Genomic DNA, 17,794 nt, shown 5'->3' on the forward strand with positions numbered 1-17,794 from the left:
CCGTTGTAAAATATAGAAATCGAAATAAATGTTGTGCGCTCGCGGCTGCATTTTAGTCGATTAGTTTCGTGCCGGAATCCCGCATTGTTCGTCACAAGTGCACGCCCTTATCGGCTTGGTACGCTTCAAACGTATGATCTAACAGCGAGCCGTAAGAAAAGACTCGGGGTATCGATCCTCGTACGGTTGTTACGCTGTCGCTACGTGCCGATACCTTCGTACCGCGGTAAATATTACATTATTATGCGCCGGATGGTAGACGCGTGCCTGCTATTTCAAGGCGTATCAATAATCCGTTTGTACCCGACAATTACTTCGGCGAGCTATTCATTTCGTAGTTGGCGAATAGCCCTTTCAGATATTTGCATGGCCGCGAAGAGCGGACGTTGCCGGGTTATCGCGTTAAATTGCCGTCGAAAATCAGGAAATCTTTTGTGTTGAGTGAAGTCGCTTGGGCGAAGAGCTTCAAGAGATTAGGGCAGATCAAAGGGAAGACGCTTGCTCCCTTTTGCTCGTCGAACTTGATTTTCTCCGCCGCACTCAATCCGCTAATATAATAAAACGCGCGATCTAGAAGCGTTTTAGATCTCGCGCGGCTCCTAGAGAAATTTAATACTAAACCGGCACCGATAAATTACTTATATTGAATATTAAAAGCATTGTGACTCAGCGCCGTTAGCGCTGAAAATAAGTAATTTCCAGTACTTATTCGACGATATTAAAATTGGGAATTTCTGTAAGACGAAAACTACATAATATCATCGTTTTTGTCGAAGAGGAGTCCTAACGATGAAATATTGCAGAGATGTTAGTATTACAGCGGTTCTCGCTGCCGCGTCGTTAGGAATATTAAAGACTCGAGCGCGGGCGGAAAAAGAAAACTTTATCATTATGTACATCGTATCCTATCCGTAGTAGTTCTAAGCGGCGAATCGTGTAACTTCAAAGCCCCAACTTGTCAAGGAAAATAATTTGCATTCGTAACTCCATCAAGATGCTAATTTCGCCGTTAGATCATGAATTTGATAATCTCTGCGCGTAACGCGAGTTGAAGAGGACACGTGACAGCCGCGCCGAATCCGCGCCAAAGTGGCGAGTGTAAAACGCGACTCGTAAAATATCGCCCGACGCGGAAAAAAAAAAGAAAAAAAAAGTAAAGCTTGCCCCCGTACGAATTGTCAATCGACGTGACGGGGGCGAATGCCTCGTGAAGAGATTTTCTCGCGGCGAATTGTCACCGCGATTAATTTACGGCTGCAAACTGAATCGCGTCAACGTATAAACCAGCCGACGCTGGTTTCGAGAGTTTGCCGATATGACCGCGCGTGTAACCGTATACATCTAATTGCATGACGTCGCATCGCGGGAGATATACATGTCATCTCGAGATCCCTCTCGAGGGATCAATCGTCTAGATAGCGATCCCAAAGCGACTCGCCTTACACATAAATTCGGCTTTCTAGATATTGTATGTCAAACGAGATAAGGTCTGCGGTTGCGGACGTTTCGATAAACGCGAGGGTCAGTCCGGCGCAGTTCGTTAATCGTGGCGCTCAATCGATTGTCTCGCTTATTAGCCGCGGCGCGAAGATAGAATCGGCAAGCTGGAAAGGCGCGAGCTCGGTCTTTGCCTCCCTTATATTCGAGCCGAGCTCATATCTCCAAGAAATGTATATGTGTACCGTACGTATATACGCGAGCCCTGATATTTGCAGCGCGTACGACGGTCGTAAATGTGCATGCAACTTTCGGAACGTGCACGCCAGCGAAATCGGTTTACACGCGTCAACGTGACTGATAATGCAATCTCCGTATGAGACTACGGGGCCATGTGCACGAAAGTGTAAATAAAATTCTCGCAGTTTGTAAAAGTGACATCGCGATTTCAAACGCTTACAATTATTTTACTTGTCACGTTTCGCCGGCCTCCGTTCGGTAAGGCCAGGCCATTACGTGTACCCGAATTGAAACACAGTTATGCCGCACACATCCAGAAGGGAATTAGTCGCGAGACATTTTAATGCCATTAGCTCGCAGCGGTTTATCTCGAACCAGGCATGCATATGCTCTGTACGTGTATGAAGTCTAATGCGTCACGTAACCTGCCCGTAGATATGAGACATCGGGGTAAATTGACACAGCTTTGCCTGACAAGCGGTTAGGATTATTAAGCAATTTCTACACGTTTAATTATGTTTAGTCATAAATTAAAGTACGCGTTAAAGCCACCCTGCACTGTCGCCAATACATTTTTAAACGTCATTCGAAATACATTCGAGTGATGTCCGGAAACAAAAAAAAAAAGCGAAAAAAAAAAGCAAAAAAAATTTGTCGATGCGAAAAATGGGAAAGAAGGCATTTCGGGGTGAAAGATATATATCGGCAAATTGTGAGCCGCGTACACCGCGTTTGTAAAGTCAGTCGTGCAACGAGTGTCGGGACTCATGGTGATCTCCGTCACGTGTTTGAACACGCATATACGTCGTACGCGTGTCGAGGGCGCATGAACGTCACCCGCGCTGTCATTCCGTGCATGTCGAATAAATCATTGCCGGCGAGAGAGATATTCTCTGTTTGCTTGACGGCCGAATCTCTCGCTTTGAAAGCTTAAAACTTGCCGATTCAACGGCGCGTACGCGCACCGCAATAAAGTATCGAAAGCATGTGATGCCAATTCATTAAATCGTCAAGGAATAACGGAGCCGAAATAACCGACGTTGAAAAATATAATGCAAAAATTTTAGCCGAATATTTTTGATGCCGTTTATCACGGATTTATTAAAAAGCAAGTCAGCCGTGTTCAACGTGGAATTAAATTGTCACGTGCGTCTCTAAAGCGATGATATTTTTATTAATATAAAATTGCAGCAATTACTTGGCTAAACTGTCCACGAAGAGTCAAATAGCTCGGCAGAGAATACTCGAGTCTTAAAATCACAGATCATTATTGCGCTCAATGTCTTCTATGTGCATACTTAGGTATGTAGATTGCGTGTGCCTCGACACGTGCCATTAATGGCTGATGGCTCGAAAACTCTTCCGCGTCATTTTCTACTCTTCCGCGCGCTCGAATAAAAGGTCAATTCCTTCGATGATTTCGTCGCGCGGCGGCAATTCGTATTATGTAAATTGCACGGCACGTTTCAGCCTATACTTTCGTAACGCGAGCTTATACTTCGTGGGACGTAAAATTTTCTCTGGCACGCGATTAACCCGTTATGCGTCTGTCAACACTCGACGTCTTTTCTTTGAAAACATTTTCGTTTCACAATTCGCGTTTTTGCAATAAATAAGATAACACTTGCGAAATCGAACTCGTCCACGTCGATTAGAAATATTCCCCAAAAAACGTTTTTAAATTTATAAATTTTTTTCGGATTTTTAATAATTCATACCAGACAACGCGCAAATAGATATTTGTTGTAAAAATAATTACAAATAAATCATCCACACAGGTGTAATATATTACAGTACATGTTGTAAAAAAAAAATCAGTAATTTGACGCACAATAGTGTTACTAATTTTATTACCGACTCTATGAACGTAAAAAAAAAATCATTTAGTGTAACAAGAATAACGTGTAAAAAATTTGTGCAGCTCTTACTCGTGCAAATGTACTGAACCTTTTTTTACAATGTACACGATGTAACTTTACACCTATTGCGGTTAATTTATACGTAACTTTCGTGGAATTAAATTGACATTGCTAAACTCACCATTACGTCAATGCGTCGTTCCTCATGCTTTGGCGTCCGATGCGAACACTCCTCGACGCGCAAACGACTTGCTGACCGAATCCGCGTAAGCTCGCAGGTCCCACCAAGTCATGATCGATGCACTTCTTCGCAAATACGTCACGTTGCCGTGACGGCAAACGACCGGAAATGAAACGCGCTCGGGGATGAACGCTTTCCTAACGAAATCGCCACCACGCGGTATCGCGCCCGACAGGCGCACCTACAAAACGCACGCACAATGCTCGCCTTTCCGATCGTGCACTCGCATTCACGGTCCACGCGATCGAAAATCCTAATCCGATCTTGAGCTCGGAACCTCAATCACTAAGAAATTGTCGGTCGGTTTTTTTTTTTTTTTTTCTCTAATATTCAACTAATTACGAATTTCACGGTGTACGTTCGTTACACTAATCGCGAGTACACGGTGTCGGGAAAGCGTTTAAGGCTCGCGATGTAAATTCGGCGCACCCCGGGAGTATCTTTTAATTCCGGACTCAACCTCGAACGAAAAGCGGCGGAACGCGGTGAAGCCGCGCGGTCGAAGAAGGGGTTTGTTAAGCACGGCACCCGACGGGGTGCGATGCGCACGACTCTCCAGCGGCAGTTGACGCGACACTAGAGAAAATCGGACTTCACTTGCCGCCACAGGACTCCGGACGCTTGCGCTCTGCGTTCCTCGCCGCCACGAGCCACAGGATTTCGCATAAACAGCACGTCCGCGACCCTGGTATTTCGCGAGACGAACGTATATATACGTCACGGACGAAAGTTCCTCGCGCGGACTCGTACCTCCCTTCATTCGAACGGACAGCACGAATTATTCGATTGTCGATCGAGAGTGTTTACCCGGTTTGTCTTCCGAGCGGTTGTTCGAATAGATGTAACAAACACTCGATGCTCGCCGAGCTTTCCTTAGATTCTTGCACTCGGAGGTTTCTGTTTAATCCCGACGGCGGTATTGTCGAAGAAATTGTCAATTCGGGCGGACATTCCGAGAGATTGACTCACGGCGCAATTTATAACGAGTTAACACGTCGCGCGATTTCTGTTTCATCAAGGATTATCGAGTTCTTTATCGCGGCGGCAAAGGGAGATGCACATTGCCGGGTATAATGAAATCATAACACTATTCTAGATGGACGGGGCAGCTTCGTGCCGTCGAGCGAAAATCAACGAGATAGATCGAGCTTAATCCGCATTCAGCAAGTTATCACGACTACATAGTCAATTAAGCTATAGTCGGCGCAATAACTATTTGCAATCTCTAAATAACTATACTGTAGACGGACAGTTTACGCCTGCAAGTATATCATTAGTACGTCGCGGGGGTTGACTACGAGGCTTTAAATAGCCGGTAATAAAAGGAACTTCCGCTTTAATTCGATATAACGTTGCGGGTCATTAACTCCGTTCTTCGTCATTTTATCGCCAGGATACTTGGCGGGTATCACTGTCTGCGCGAATGACTGAAATATATTGTTATGTTAATTACGAAATCGCTAATTGTTCGAATTAACTCTTACATACTATATAAAAGTTGACAATGGATTTTTTTAAATGAATATTTCATGGAATTTTTGAAACGTAACTTGCAATTTTCGTACAGCTCTTATTATAACGTAAAAGAAATAAAATAGCGTTTTTCTTATTTAACGAACGTGAGACTCTTTGCTACGTTTTTTTTTTTTTTTTTTTTTTTTTTTTGTCCCTAAATAATAATGAGACACTCAGTAAAATTAATAATGATAAACTTAAATTAACAAACCAATCGGCAAATAAAAAATTTTGTTACATATAAACGTGTTCATATATATTTTCTTTTTATGCAAATGTATATTCACGTATAAGTAATGTGAGTTTATTTTAAAGTAATTTCAAATTATGCTTAGAAAAGATTACGGTGTTCTACTTATTTTATTTATTCATTACTGAATATGCAATCGAAAAGAAACTCTTAAGGAGGAGAAATGAGACGTAACGATGGCACTTGAAAAATGAAATTCCCATGGGAGGGCTTTTATACGTCCATTTGCATCAGAAATATTTCTCCATCATCAATTATCACTGAAAAGCAGATATTTCAATATTTCTTTGTTCGTCCAATGTTTTAATGTCAAATTATCTTGAGACTTAAGACCTTTCACATTTTTCACGTGCATTAATACTCGAGGTACTTTACGTGGCAGAGTGCATCTTAATAATTACAACAAATGATACAAATAATTTCTATATTGTACATAGCAATTAAAAATAACAATTTCTTGAAATAATTAATCTGATAAGAGATAGAAGATTAAGAAGTCGTCTTCTTAAATAAACGAGCGCGTTTCGGCTCTACGGCACATTTTTTGAAATGACATGTAGTCAAAAATTGTCAATAAAGCGCGACAGTAGACCCGTATTTGGCGCGACTCCAATCTTTTATCACGAATCGTAAAGTAGATATCAACGGCGCTTCCAAATACACCGGCGTGTCTCGAAGTCTACGGGAATTACAGATTCGGCGGATGTTCGGGCAGACGGTCCTTGATCTCATGCAGTATCTCGAACATGCGCAACTTGTACGCCGGCTCCTGCTCGCACTGGTAGCTCACCAGGTCCCCGCGCTCGTCCCCGTACAAAACTTGCTCGAGCTTTTCCGTCGACGAGCAAAAATAATTCGCGGTTACCTCGTGGGTGAGCAGCATTACTTGCAAATTAAGCGCGGCATAAACGAGCGCTGTATTTCGTGCTTCCGCGCAACTTTTCTGAAACTCCGTCCATGGCAAGTAGTCTTCGACGTCGAGGCCCTCTTCCGCCAAGCCCCGAGCGAACGTGTCGTGATAAATTCTAGCGAAGGACTCGAAATTACGATCCCTGGTGCGCCGATTAGTGGTCAGGTATAGGCAGAACGTAAAATCGATCGCCGGCGGGCAGTAACGGAGAAACTGAAAATCTATTATGTAACAGCCGTTTATATTACCGGCCATGTCGTGCCGAAACATTATGTTGTTTGCCCAAATGTCGCGATGACAGGTTACGTTTCTGTGCTCCCTCGATGGGGCAAGTAGCCGCGAAATTTTATGCGACCATTCCGCGATTCGGCGCTTAACGATAGTCTTATCTTTATCGTCGAACTCCTCGATAAGATCGGCTATAGCGTAGAGGCCTGTAATACTGGAAGCGAGAGCCCTTTCCGATCTGTCGTCTCCGTCGACAAAGAGCACCTCGTTCAGTAGTTGTCCGTAAAGATCGAAAACGGTCCGACCGCTTTCCCGGGCGAGTTTCTCGTCCAGCAGCAGGGACCTTGAGTGGAGTCTCGAAAGAGTTCTCAGTGACCAAACGCAGTGCTCTTCGTCGTACGGCACGTATTTGCTCAGCATAGCGTAGCCATCCACCGAGACGTCCTCCAAAACGATGATGACGTTTCGTTTGCAAAGGTAACACTCTACCGTCCACTTCGGGGGACCGCCCGCGCCCATCCGTTGCATCAAATCCGTATAAACGGTTATCTCTTTGTTGAACGCGTCGAAACGCTGGAGAAATTCGAACTGCGGGCTGAGCCTCGGCGGCGGGCTCTTCGCGAAGAACCGCAAACTTTGCACCTGGCCGTCAATTCGCGCCGTAACGTGAAGATGATAGTACTGGCCGAGAAATCCTTTCGTGGGGTCGAGAGACTCCAGCTTCCAGTCGACAAGTCGAGAGTTCCCGGTGCCAAATTTGCGCTCTAGTATCTTATTAACGTCGTTGTCGTCCAACAGGGACGTTTCTCGGCGATCCTGCGGTGAAATCGATAACACTGAGCACGTCTTGTCGACGTTTATCGCCGCCATATTCGTCGTACTCCTCTCGTCGGGTCTGTTAGGCAACGTCGACGACCGGCTGCGCCCGAATTTATATCGCGTCTATTTCTCACGCGGTCGCGACAGGAAACAAGCAGACGTTCTGATAAACTTAGCCGATGAAACCGCTATAAATATTTAACGCACTATCTTCGCACGAACGCTTTATAGATCTCAAATAGACGGCTTTGGGAGACGGCAGTCGACGCGGTGATAACCACCTCGAACGGATTCGTATGATTTATGCCGCGTTGTAAATCTGTCCGAGCGTACTTCAGTGATGTGACGAGAAAACGCGAATCTCATGATACGCGCCGTTTCACGCAAAACAAATAAACAAAAAAAATAAAAAAGACTAACAAAAAAAACCGCGTGTATTGCGATAGCGTGTCTACATACCGGAAATTTACCGTCGCCGACCGCGCCGGAGTCGAGAAAAACGCTGCTGGGATGAAGCTCGAATGCTCGCGGTATTTATCTCGGAATATGCATCGCGGCCGCGGTAAAGGATAATTATCTGTGGCCCTTTGTGCGAAAATGTGCGAATTTAGAGTCACAGGGGTATTGCGTGTTGCGACTGTAACCGATGAGCAACAAACGCTAGATTATTGCCCGCCGTCGAAATATCGAAAGCGCAACTTTAGATTATTACGCGCGCATTGTTGTTAACAATTAATCCGCAACGGAACTCGCGCGGCCGCTAATTAACGCCGGTGACGCGTCAGTTAAACAGGTTTAGTAAAACAGATCCGTTAACGTTAATTGCGCGTGTTACGCAATCCGCTCAAGTATAGCTTAATAAAATTGCACGAGGTAATCGGTAACGCGTGGCGGATACTTATGCGGGATCGCTTTGTAACTGCGGCACGGGAGAAGACGTAATAGGCTAAGCAAAGAAACCGTTAAAGTCCGCCGGGTGCCGTAAAACAATTCGAGGGAGAAACTCAGCGAGCCTCGCGGCCGACAAAATTTATTCCTTACCGTGAACGTATCTAACTTCTCGGGAAGGCAACTATTAATGGGGCCACACACTATATAGCCCTTTCGGCTTCGTTACTTTACGGTACCAAAGGTAATTCGATTAACTGCGTCCTGAAGCCGGGAACGGAGACGAGCCCGCTAATATCAATGTATATGATAGAGAAACCATTTAAATTTCCTTCTAACAGGGTTTTGTCGTAGCTTCCCCTCTAATGACTTTTTTATCGTACGGTTTTCGCCGACCATGAAATTAAGGCGTCCGCAAATTTGCCCGAGCGATCAAGTAAACATTTTAATTAAAAATTGCATTTATAAATGCAATTACGCTCGCAAAACGTTACATAATTATGCGAACGGTAACTCATTCTTTTTTCTAATGTTCGAAAATGTTTTAATAGCGAGGTGTGCATCCGTATTTTTAATAACAAGCGTGCAGTCACGAGAAACCGGGGAAAAAAAAGCTTGTAACTTTCTCAAAGTTTTATAGATTCTGCTAAAAGATTAAATTTGCTCCAAGTCTTTTGCTAGAAAAATTGTACATTACACCGTATAAATAAATAATGACAAAAAAAAGGGGGTCACGAGAAGTCTCTAATTGCTGGCCGTCACACAGTGCCACGAAAACGTCGTCGGCATTTTCCTTTTTCTCAGCGAACGGCTATGTAGAGCCCGGCAAAAGTGGAATTCTCATTAATTGACGCGGTACTAATTAGACTTTTAATTAACGAGTCGGAAATAAACAACGATTTGCGAACAGACGTCACGTTGCTCGTATCCCTAATGATTTAACTATCTACAACAGTAGAAGTAATGTCGGCGCGCATTAATGCGCATAAATTTGCAGTCTTCAGCGGCGATTAGCAATTCGCGGAGAGTAGCCGCCTTTCATCTCTGCTTTCAATACTAAATGGCTGGCGCGACTCACTTACGCGGTAAGCACATTTTTTTTTTTTTCTCTTTTCTTTTCTTTTTTTTTCTCTCCCTTTTTTTGAACGGTCCAAATTGCGCTTTTCCTCAGATTGCAGTGTAATGCACTTGTGCCTTTGCAAAAAGAAAAGCAGGCCGATACGGCCGAGGTCGCATCGCATACATTTGTACTCGATTATAAATTAAAGATTCGCGACTTCCGATTGTATCTCCGTCTAGACCAAGTCTCGCGAACCTCGCATCGATCTAACGATGCTGCTGTCCATTATTAATTCGATTGCGCGTCCTTCACGTCGTCTTTTTTTTTTTGTGCACATATGTGTAATCACGCTGAGCAAGAAGCGCTCGCTCTAAAATATGCAACGGCCGATTCAGACGACCGACCCTATTGCCGCGTTAAAGCGACGCGTTGTATGTATCTTCAATGTCTGACGTTTAAGCGGCGTGGAGTGCATCGGCTAAATCCCCAGCGTTATTCCCGCGACGTGTATAAACGGCGGTAAAGAAAAATTTCTTTCTGACAAATGTCGGCCGGCTAAAGTCGCGCTGCACTCGCCGAGTCTTGAGTTTCAAGGATTCTGCGACATTTCGCATGAAACTCGATGCCGAGAACGAAAATTTATATGTGTCTGTGTACGTGCACATTTTCCTTTTCCTTTCGTTCTCTACCTCTTTCTCTCTCTCTCTCTCTCTCTCTTTCGTTTCGTGGCATTTCCTTTTGAGTATTCGGAAGTAAAGCAATCCCGGTATCAACCTCACTTCCGCGATGCCATGCGGCAAAGAAAAGAAAACAGAAATGTCTAGGGATGCAGGAGATGTCCGCGAGTGGCTTTGAAAAATACGAGATGCGATTGTTTCGATAAAATGTACCAGAAAAATGCGTTTAAATTTTAAATTACTGTCTAGGGAATAATTTAAAACGTACGAAATCACGCGTTATAAAAACACATAAGATTTTCGTGCTACGAATATCAATTGTTAACGTCTGGAGATTTGCACGTAATTACGAATCTTCGTGGCAACGGTTTGAGAAAAGTATTTGCGAATATATATATTATAAGATAATTTTAGAAGTATGACTTATAAACTGGACGGTCGATACTAATAATCTTAAAAGCAATTGCATGACAATATTCATATTTTATTTTTATATGGAAGAGTTTTTTTATTGATCTAATTTTAAATATAATTTTTAACAATAAATACTATATTCTTTTTAATATACAAGTATAAAAAAAAATGAGAATTAGAGATAACAATTTAAAAAAAAAAAAATAATAAAAAATAAAAAACCGATATGGTTCCAAAAGTTGAAACATGTTTTGCTTTCGAAATAAAAATGTTTAATATAAAATGTTGTTAAAATATAATGGAACAACAAAGTGCTTCGTATAGGATGGTATTAACTTTTAAATATAGCAATTATAAATTGTCTGGAAATTAGGTTATTAATAATATGAAGAGATACAATACGAATCAAAAAATAATTCTCTTAGACTTTAAAAACCATTTTCGGATTAATCGTGGGCGAAATTTAAATTTACTTTGAATAATATGAATTTTACAAAATTTTCTCAGCGAGGTAAAAAAAAAAAAATATTTTTTGTGCCGCTAACAAAAATAGTGTGCATTAATCGAAAAACGCCATGCATCGTAGTTCTCAAATCGGGCGTGCGGTTTACGGCACTATACTTTCATTTTACCCCGTTATGCTTCCGGACAAATCCTATACATTGTCAATATTGTTGCACGTTTATCCAGTGTTTGAAAGCACAACACGGCATGCTAATATTAATTGGCAATTGCGTTAGCGTATTCCACCCTACGTGTCAAATGTTCATTTCTCGTCGGAACTCGTTTGAATTTTAATCAGCCATGGGTGAAAACCTTAACGCCGACTTTCACCGCTGTGGATTAACTACGATTTCAGTTTGACTTTTATCTCTTATAATTCTCTAACTTTTGAAACTAAGGAAAGGTAAAGAGTAAAGGAAACCGGTTTTGATATTAAAGAAATCACCAATTGATTTTGTTATATACAATAAATTTTTATTATCAAAGTTTGTTTCGAGATACATATATCCGAAAATAGGAGGGCAAATTTTTGGTTGAAAGCGTAAAGGTGGCCGCCTTAGGAAGCTCCTCGTTCCGTTCCGTTAACTGCGAGAATGAGGGAGCCCCGGCTATAGAAATCCCTGGTTTTGGTCGATCGGGCAAATCTCATGTCGGGAAAATCGATTTGGACTCTATTCGGTCGACCATACCAGTGATTAGCAGTCATTGGCACTACGTGACGTTTGTCTTCCTCGTGTATCTCTGCCCAAATGAGACTCGGGTTCGCGCGATCACATCGCGGTTTGCCCGGATCGAACGGAGTTACATCGTGCGAACGATCGTACGCCGATCTTGCGTCAGCGATTCTTCCCTCCTGCTTGTAGTTGCCGAAATACGTTGTCGTGTGCCGCTCGGCCAATGGTTCTGTCTTGTTATCAATTAATTTTGTTAACGTTCCTTATTTTTTTCCGCGAGTTGTTAAGATTAAAAAAAAAAAAAAAAAAACTTACCACACTCAAGCGTTTTCTCTCGTTTCGAATCTTAATTTCCCACTGGCGCATACGAACCCACGGCGTGACAAATTCGACGCGATGCATATTCGTTGACAATTTTTACTCAAGATAGATATCGTCGAAATGTAATTAACCAAATTTAGACACGATGTCGCGGACTTTTTGCGAAATAAACGCGAAACGTTAACGAAACACGAGACGCGCGCGAAACCGGAACTAATTTATGGTTACAAATATAGTATTTTCCGGTTGCAGTTTGGCGCGTTTATTCGAAAGAAACGTGCCGACAAACAGGATCTGCCATCTCGCGAAGCAAGCAGCAAGTATAAAATCATTAGTAGTTCAAAGAGTCAGTGGCACGGGGCGCTACTTGTATACTACTACCTCGTAAAATTAAAAATAAACGATATATGTAATAAGAACGGCGCGATTTATTGCCGCGAGGAAGTAATGGGAATAAAAAATGGGATTCAATTTCATCCAGATAGAAAAGCTAATATTTAGTGAACAAAAGCTCTCGTTTTTAAGTCCATACGTGGAGCGCAGTTGAAATTAATTTTGAAACGTGAATTAAAATGAGAAGGAAAAGTGAGAATATCCAAATTTATTTCTATTATATTTAATCGTGTCGAAAAAAATTCATATAACTCTTTACAATCACAACTCGCCGGTGAGAGGAAATATTAGAAACTGCAGATTTAGTACCACGATTTTACGCGAATACAATATGCCCGTAAAAATTAAATCAAAGTTTATTTAATTTCTATTTAAATTTGTTAAATTAAAATACAAATAAAAAAAAAAGAAATAAAGAAAAATTTTATTTATTTTCACGAATAAAATTTTGGGGAAGAAAAATTTTATTTTCTTCTTTTTTTATACGAATCGGTAACCAAATGTTTTAAATGAGAGCACAGAATTTCACACGTCCTTTGTAATGTCACAGCCAAATCCCTCGCGCGAGAACGCAACGGACGCGCATCGCACTTACATTCTGAACTTTTATCGCAAAAGGGCAGGTATACTCTACAGGCACAATGCACCTTTTTTCGCTCGCCACCATTTTCAAGTAAAATGTTGCTCTCGGTAACATGCACGGTCTACGGTAACGTCAGCCAGCACTTACCAATCTCAAGTGCTCCGCTTACATCCCTTACTTATTTAGCCAAACCTTTTACTGTGCGCAGCGGTCTTTTTGTTTGTGTTTAATTTAACGTTTTTATTTGGGTTTCCTTAGAATTTCATTAATTCCTTTAAATTACTCAGCTATCAGTTCTTTGCGCTGTGACTTTACTCACAATTAGATACGTCCGAATATACAAGAGATGCGGAATGCTAATCGATAACAATACTCGTTTCTTCTGTTAAAATAAAATTTCCATTATTAGTGTTACGCTTTTCAAGACTCACCGGTCTGTTAACGAAAGGCAGGAAATAATCGGATTCACTGCAGATATTTTCTATATGAATCACGCTATTTTTTTCCGTAATGAAGTGACTATGGAGATTAATTAAGCCGCAGCTTAAAATTTATTTCGTGTCTTCTTTTATAGCGTGCAACAGATTGCAGCGATCTTCCGGGATTTTTTTTTTTATATGTCTAACGTCTCTTCAGCGTATCCTTTATTAGCTTTTTTATAACTTTTATTACGTCATTAATAGAAATCAATGAAGAGTTGGCGCGCGACGGTTTTCTCGCAACGGAATTTAGTTCCCACAGATTACAGTAAATTATTTTATTGATCCCCATTAAAGCAACATTTGAGGGAAGAAATGTAACGACGTTAATGATAAAAATCAATGACGCAAGGTCTGGGTGCGTTCGAGAGCTTTTGTAAAATTACAGCGAGCGCTTTGATACTCGATTAAAGATCATTTGCTTGATTTGCGTACACCCGCTCGTCTTTTTGTCACGTTCGTTACGTCGCCGCATCGGAACGAGATAGATCCAATCGAGTCAAACTGAGCGCGCGGCACGCTTAATTACCTAATGAAGTTAGTATGAACAATCATCGGGATTGTGCGGAATCGGCAAAATTTCTCAATCACGTTTGTCAACTTTTGTTTTTTATTTTAATTCGTCAAAAAATTTTTTTATGTGTAACGGCATTTGAAGCCATCGCAATCGCATAACGCATCTTCGAATAAAGTCTCATTTAATTGAATCAGCTCCGTGCAAATCGTTTTTTGAAAATTATTAAAAAAAAAAAAAAAAAAAAGAAGAAAATTCTCGCAGTAAAATTGCTTCCCGCTCTTACGAGATTCGATTCTGATTCTAATAAAATATATTAAAGTGAAAGAGAAAGGAAAGAGGGAGAGCGACTGTCTTATATCAGCGAATCTCGCGCATTTATCTCCAGCGACCGGAGAGGAAATCTCGACCGTCGCGTCGTTGCGCGAATCGTGCGAAATCCTCCCGAAATCTCGACCGAGATGGCTTAGAACGGAGAGAACAAAAGTACACTTCACGGAAACCTCGTACTAACGCGACCCTAGTATTCCAGCCGTATCCCAAATATGTGATAGAATCTCTGTAAGCCGTCTTACTAAGATTAAGAAAAAAAAAAAAAATATACGCGACTTAACTTTGCGATAATAATATTAAGAAAAAACTCAAAAAATTTAAATGTATTCAATGAGAGTTAGCGAAATCGATTAGTGAGGTAAATGGATTGTTGAAAAGCGGATAAGCCAAAGGTATATGCGACACACTCGATAGAGCTTAATCAGGTTCGACTAGTTGGCAGGTGCAAGCGTCAGGCTTGCGGGAATAAGGAGCAAGTGGTCTCTCCAAGAAACCGCGTGGTTCTGCTCGCGCTCGCGGCAAGAAACGCAAGTGTGGACCGATACCGAACGTCTAATCCAGCAAAATGCCGTCTCGGTCGCTCGCCACGTCGTATTTAGAAATATTATGAAGATTAGGTGTCGCCGCGCGGCCGTCTAATTAAAGGAGGAGTTGATCCCAGTATACTCAGACTCGGTCTTGGAATTCCGTCGACGTTCGCGAAAAATTCTAGCAACGTTCCCGCGTTGGCCGATCACTCGGACTCGCGTAAGTAAACTAATCTTTTACTGTTATGCCAGACAAGACGTATCCGGAAATTTTTACCGCATTTGTGCCGCGACTGCGCCTATATTTACCGTCGTTGACGTTCCAATGCGACGTGTCTCTCGCAGTCCCTCTTTCTCCTTCTCGTTCATGGAAAGCAGAGACCCCGTGGAATAGCCATAGACTCGGGTCCTCGTTACGATCGGCCGGCACGACCGGCATTGAATCGTTCGAGGCGTTCGTGTTAATGGCAACGTGTCTCTCCGGTATACCGTTAAAGCCTCCGCGATGCTTACTGAACCTAATTAATGACGCGTTCGCGCTACGCCGGATACACCACTACACCTATAAGTGACCGGCCGTCGAGGATGGCGCTCTCGAATGCGCGCACGTGCTACCGCTCAACATCCGTCTTGCTGGCTGTCACGCTATTACCTGCCGCACTTCAGCTACTTAGTAGACGGCCGTGAATAGATGGGCGGTAGACAGCCGGCACGTGCGGCGATATCGTTCAAGTTAATACGTATATACACAGGTATAATTATCTCCTCTTCGCGCGCGAAGCGAGATCACCGCCGACTCGCTTTCCAGATACGCGTCCGCGAATCTCGGGTGAGCCTCTTTCGCCGGAACCGTTCATCCGCGACGGTCTACGAGCGACGTAAATCAGCGGCCACGTGCCGATTCCTCGATCGAGTCGCGAGTAACACGGAGTAATCACGGCGATCCAGAGCCCGCGGTATGAATAAGAGTTTGTGTACTCGTGTTTAATTACGGGCGGGGTACGGGCCCGTCGGTTCCGCTCGAGCGATGATTTATGTACCCCACGCGCGTACACTCGGAATGTAACAGAGGCTGCTTATTACACTCGTAAAATGGAAAAGACCATGTACGGTAAAAAGTACAACACTTGAAAACCCGCGACGAGAGTGGCAAAGTGCGTGTTGACTCTGCTTGAGGCATGCGTAAGTCTGTCGACTACTAATTTACTTAGCACCATTATCCGCGAGAACACGGTGGAGGCGCGGTTTTCGCTGTGGTTTCGCACCGTCGATTTAATTATATTTATTTATTTTTGCGATTAAAAATATTATAAAAAATAATTAAGACCAAGAGTCTAGGCCGCGTACAAGCTGCGTGCGAAAAAATCGTTGCTCCGGCCTACCGCGTCTCGAAGGCGTAGTCCTTTCGTCTTTCCTTTCGCGCGGCCACCGGCATATCCTGCGCTGCAACGACAATCGCGAAGTCACTCGGCTAACGCTCAAGTTAAGTAATAGACAGCGCGCCGAGTCACGAGCTGAACAAATAGCAGGCCGCCACTCGATGCAATGGCGATGGCGTTAAATCATTCTTTTCTTCCTCGTCCTCGCGCGTAACGGACCGCTTTATAAGCCGTTTCGAAACGACTAATTCAACTCTACCCCGGAAATGGAGGAGGACGCATCTCGCCTCCTTGCCCTTTCGAGCCAGGTCACAGTATCCACGCCGCGATTTTTCTTTCGAAATTTTCCGCGCAATTTCGATCTCTCTCTCCATCTCTCTTTCGGCATCTATCCCGATCTCCTTCCTATCGCTTTCTATACACCGCCTTCGCTTCTTCGCGGAACCTCGTTGATCTGCACCAATAATCGCGATATCCGTATACCCAATATGATGCGTATCACCATTTTATCAGCCCGCCTAGAAACCAGCTAGAAAGCCCAAGATCCGACGTGAGTGCAGCGAGCTCGCGTGCAGGCACGTTAATGTCCGGAATGATTTGAATAGATCGTGAGCGATGACACTGGTACTTTACGAAGGATGTGTCGCGTGCGAAAATAGCAGCACACTTTCGCGAAAATTCCTCCGTCCTAAAATACGATTCGTTCTAGGGTCGCAAAATTAATAAAATATAAAATTACCTGAGCGAAAAATTTGAATAAATTTTTAATAAAATTTGAGCGATACATTTGTTCAGAAAATGTGGGGGATAACCCTTTCGCGGGCAAGGTATTTACATAGCCGGGTATTCGTTCCAGCCGGCACTTGCGCGAGTGCCATCGCTAATCGCGCGATTTGCCTAGTTCTTCATGAACTCGACGCGCGATGCGGCTCACGTCAGCCGGTGGTATCCACGACATATGCACCACTTTCGAACTTTTGACCTGAAAACGAAGAGTACGGTCGCATGGGGAGCACGTACTCGTAAGTTAGCGCGAGGTAACGCGGCAGAGAGACGCCACTGAATCTCGCTCGAAGTTTAGAGGTGCCCAGCACGACCCCCGGGGGCAAAGGCACCGAGTGAAGTATCTGTATGCACCTGAAATTCAACTGGGGTCTCAGTAAACCGTTTTTCTCACCGTTCGCGGCGAGCGATCGAGCGCCGCGGCAATAGGCTCACGCACGAATTAAAGTAGAAACATTTAAAAAGCCATAATCGAGAGACTCATGATTACATCATTATTATACATTAACGTTGACAATACAATAATTGTATTGTTAATTAAATCAGCAGTAATAGTGTAATTTAATAGCAATAATCTTTATCGTAACTTGTAATTAATTACCACGCTGCTATATATTTATATTATCATTTAATAATTTCGTCTACAATAGTTTTTAAATATAAAAAAAAACCAATTGTTAAAAATTAGAATCTAAAGTGATTAATTGCGATTTATTGCGATTGTTGAGAACACGAAATTTATTCTATCGCCAAATAATTTACAAAA

The 17,794-nt window shown here is 42.8% G+C and overlaps 2 protein-coding genes across 2 annotated transcripts in view; both read right to left on the reverse strand.

The window, feature by feature from the left end:
- The window catches only part of Sol1, a 221,682-nt gene extending 217,340 nt beyond the window's left edge, over positions 1-4,342 (reverse strand). Inside the window, exon 1 of the mRNA XM_070663475.1 lies at positions 3,718-4,342. Coding sequence (XP_070519576.1) covers positions 3,718-3,720 — 3 coding nt within the window. The 5' untranslated portion in view covers positions 3,721-4,342. The remainder of the gene's footprint in view (positions 1-3,717) is intronic.
- Positions 4,343-5,633: 1,291 nt separating this feature from the next.
- LOC139106588 (uncharacterized) lies at positions 5,634-9,302 on the reverse strand. The gene has a single exon (XM_070663476.1). It carries the CDS (start codon positions 7,548-7,550, stop codon positions 6,231-6,233), a length of 1,320 nt encoding a protein of 439 aa, XP_070519577.1. The 5' UTR covers positions 7,551-9,302; the 3' UTR covers positions 5,634-6,230.
- Positions 9,303-17,794: the final 8,492 nt, after the last annotated feature.

This window comes from Cardiocondyla obscurior, linkage group LG11 (assembly GCF_019399895.1).
Source record: "Cardiocondyla obscurior isolate alpha-2009 linkage group LG11, Cobs3.1, whole genome shotgun sequence".
In the NCBI taxonomy this organism is placed as follows: Eukaryota; Metazoa; Arthropoda; class Insecta; order Hymenoptera; family Formicidae; genus Cardiocondyla; species Cardiocondyla obscurior.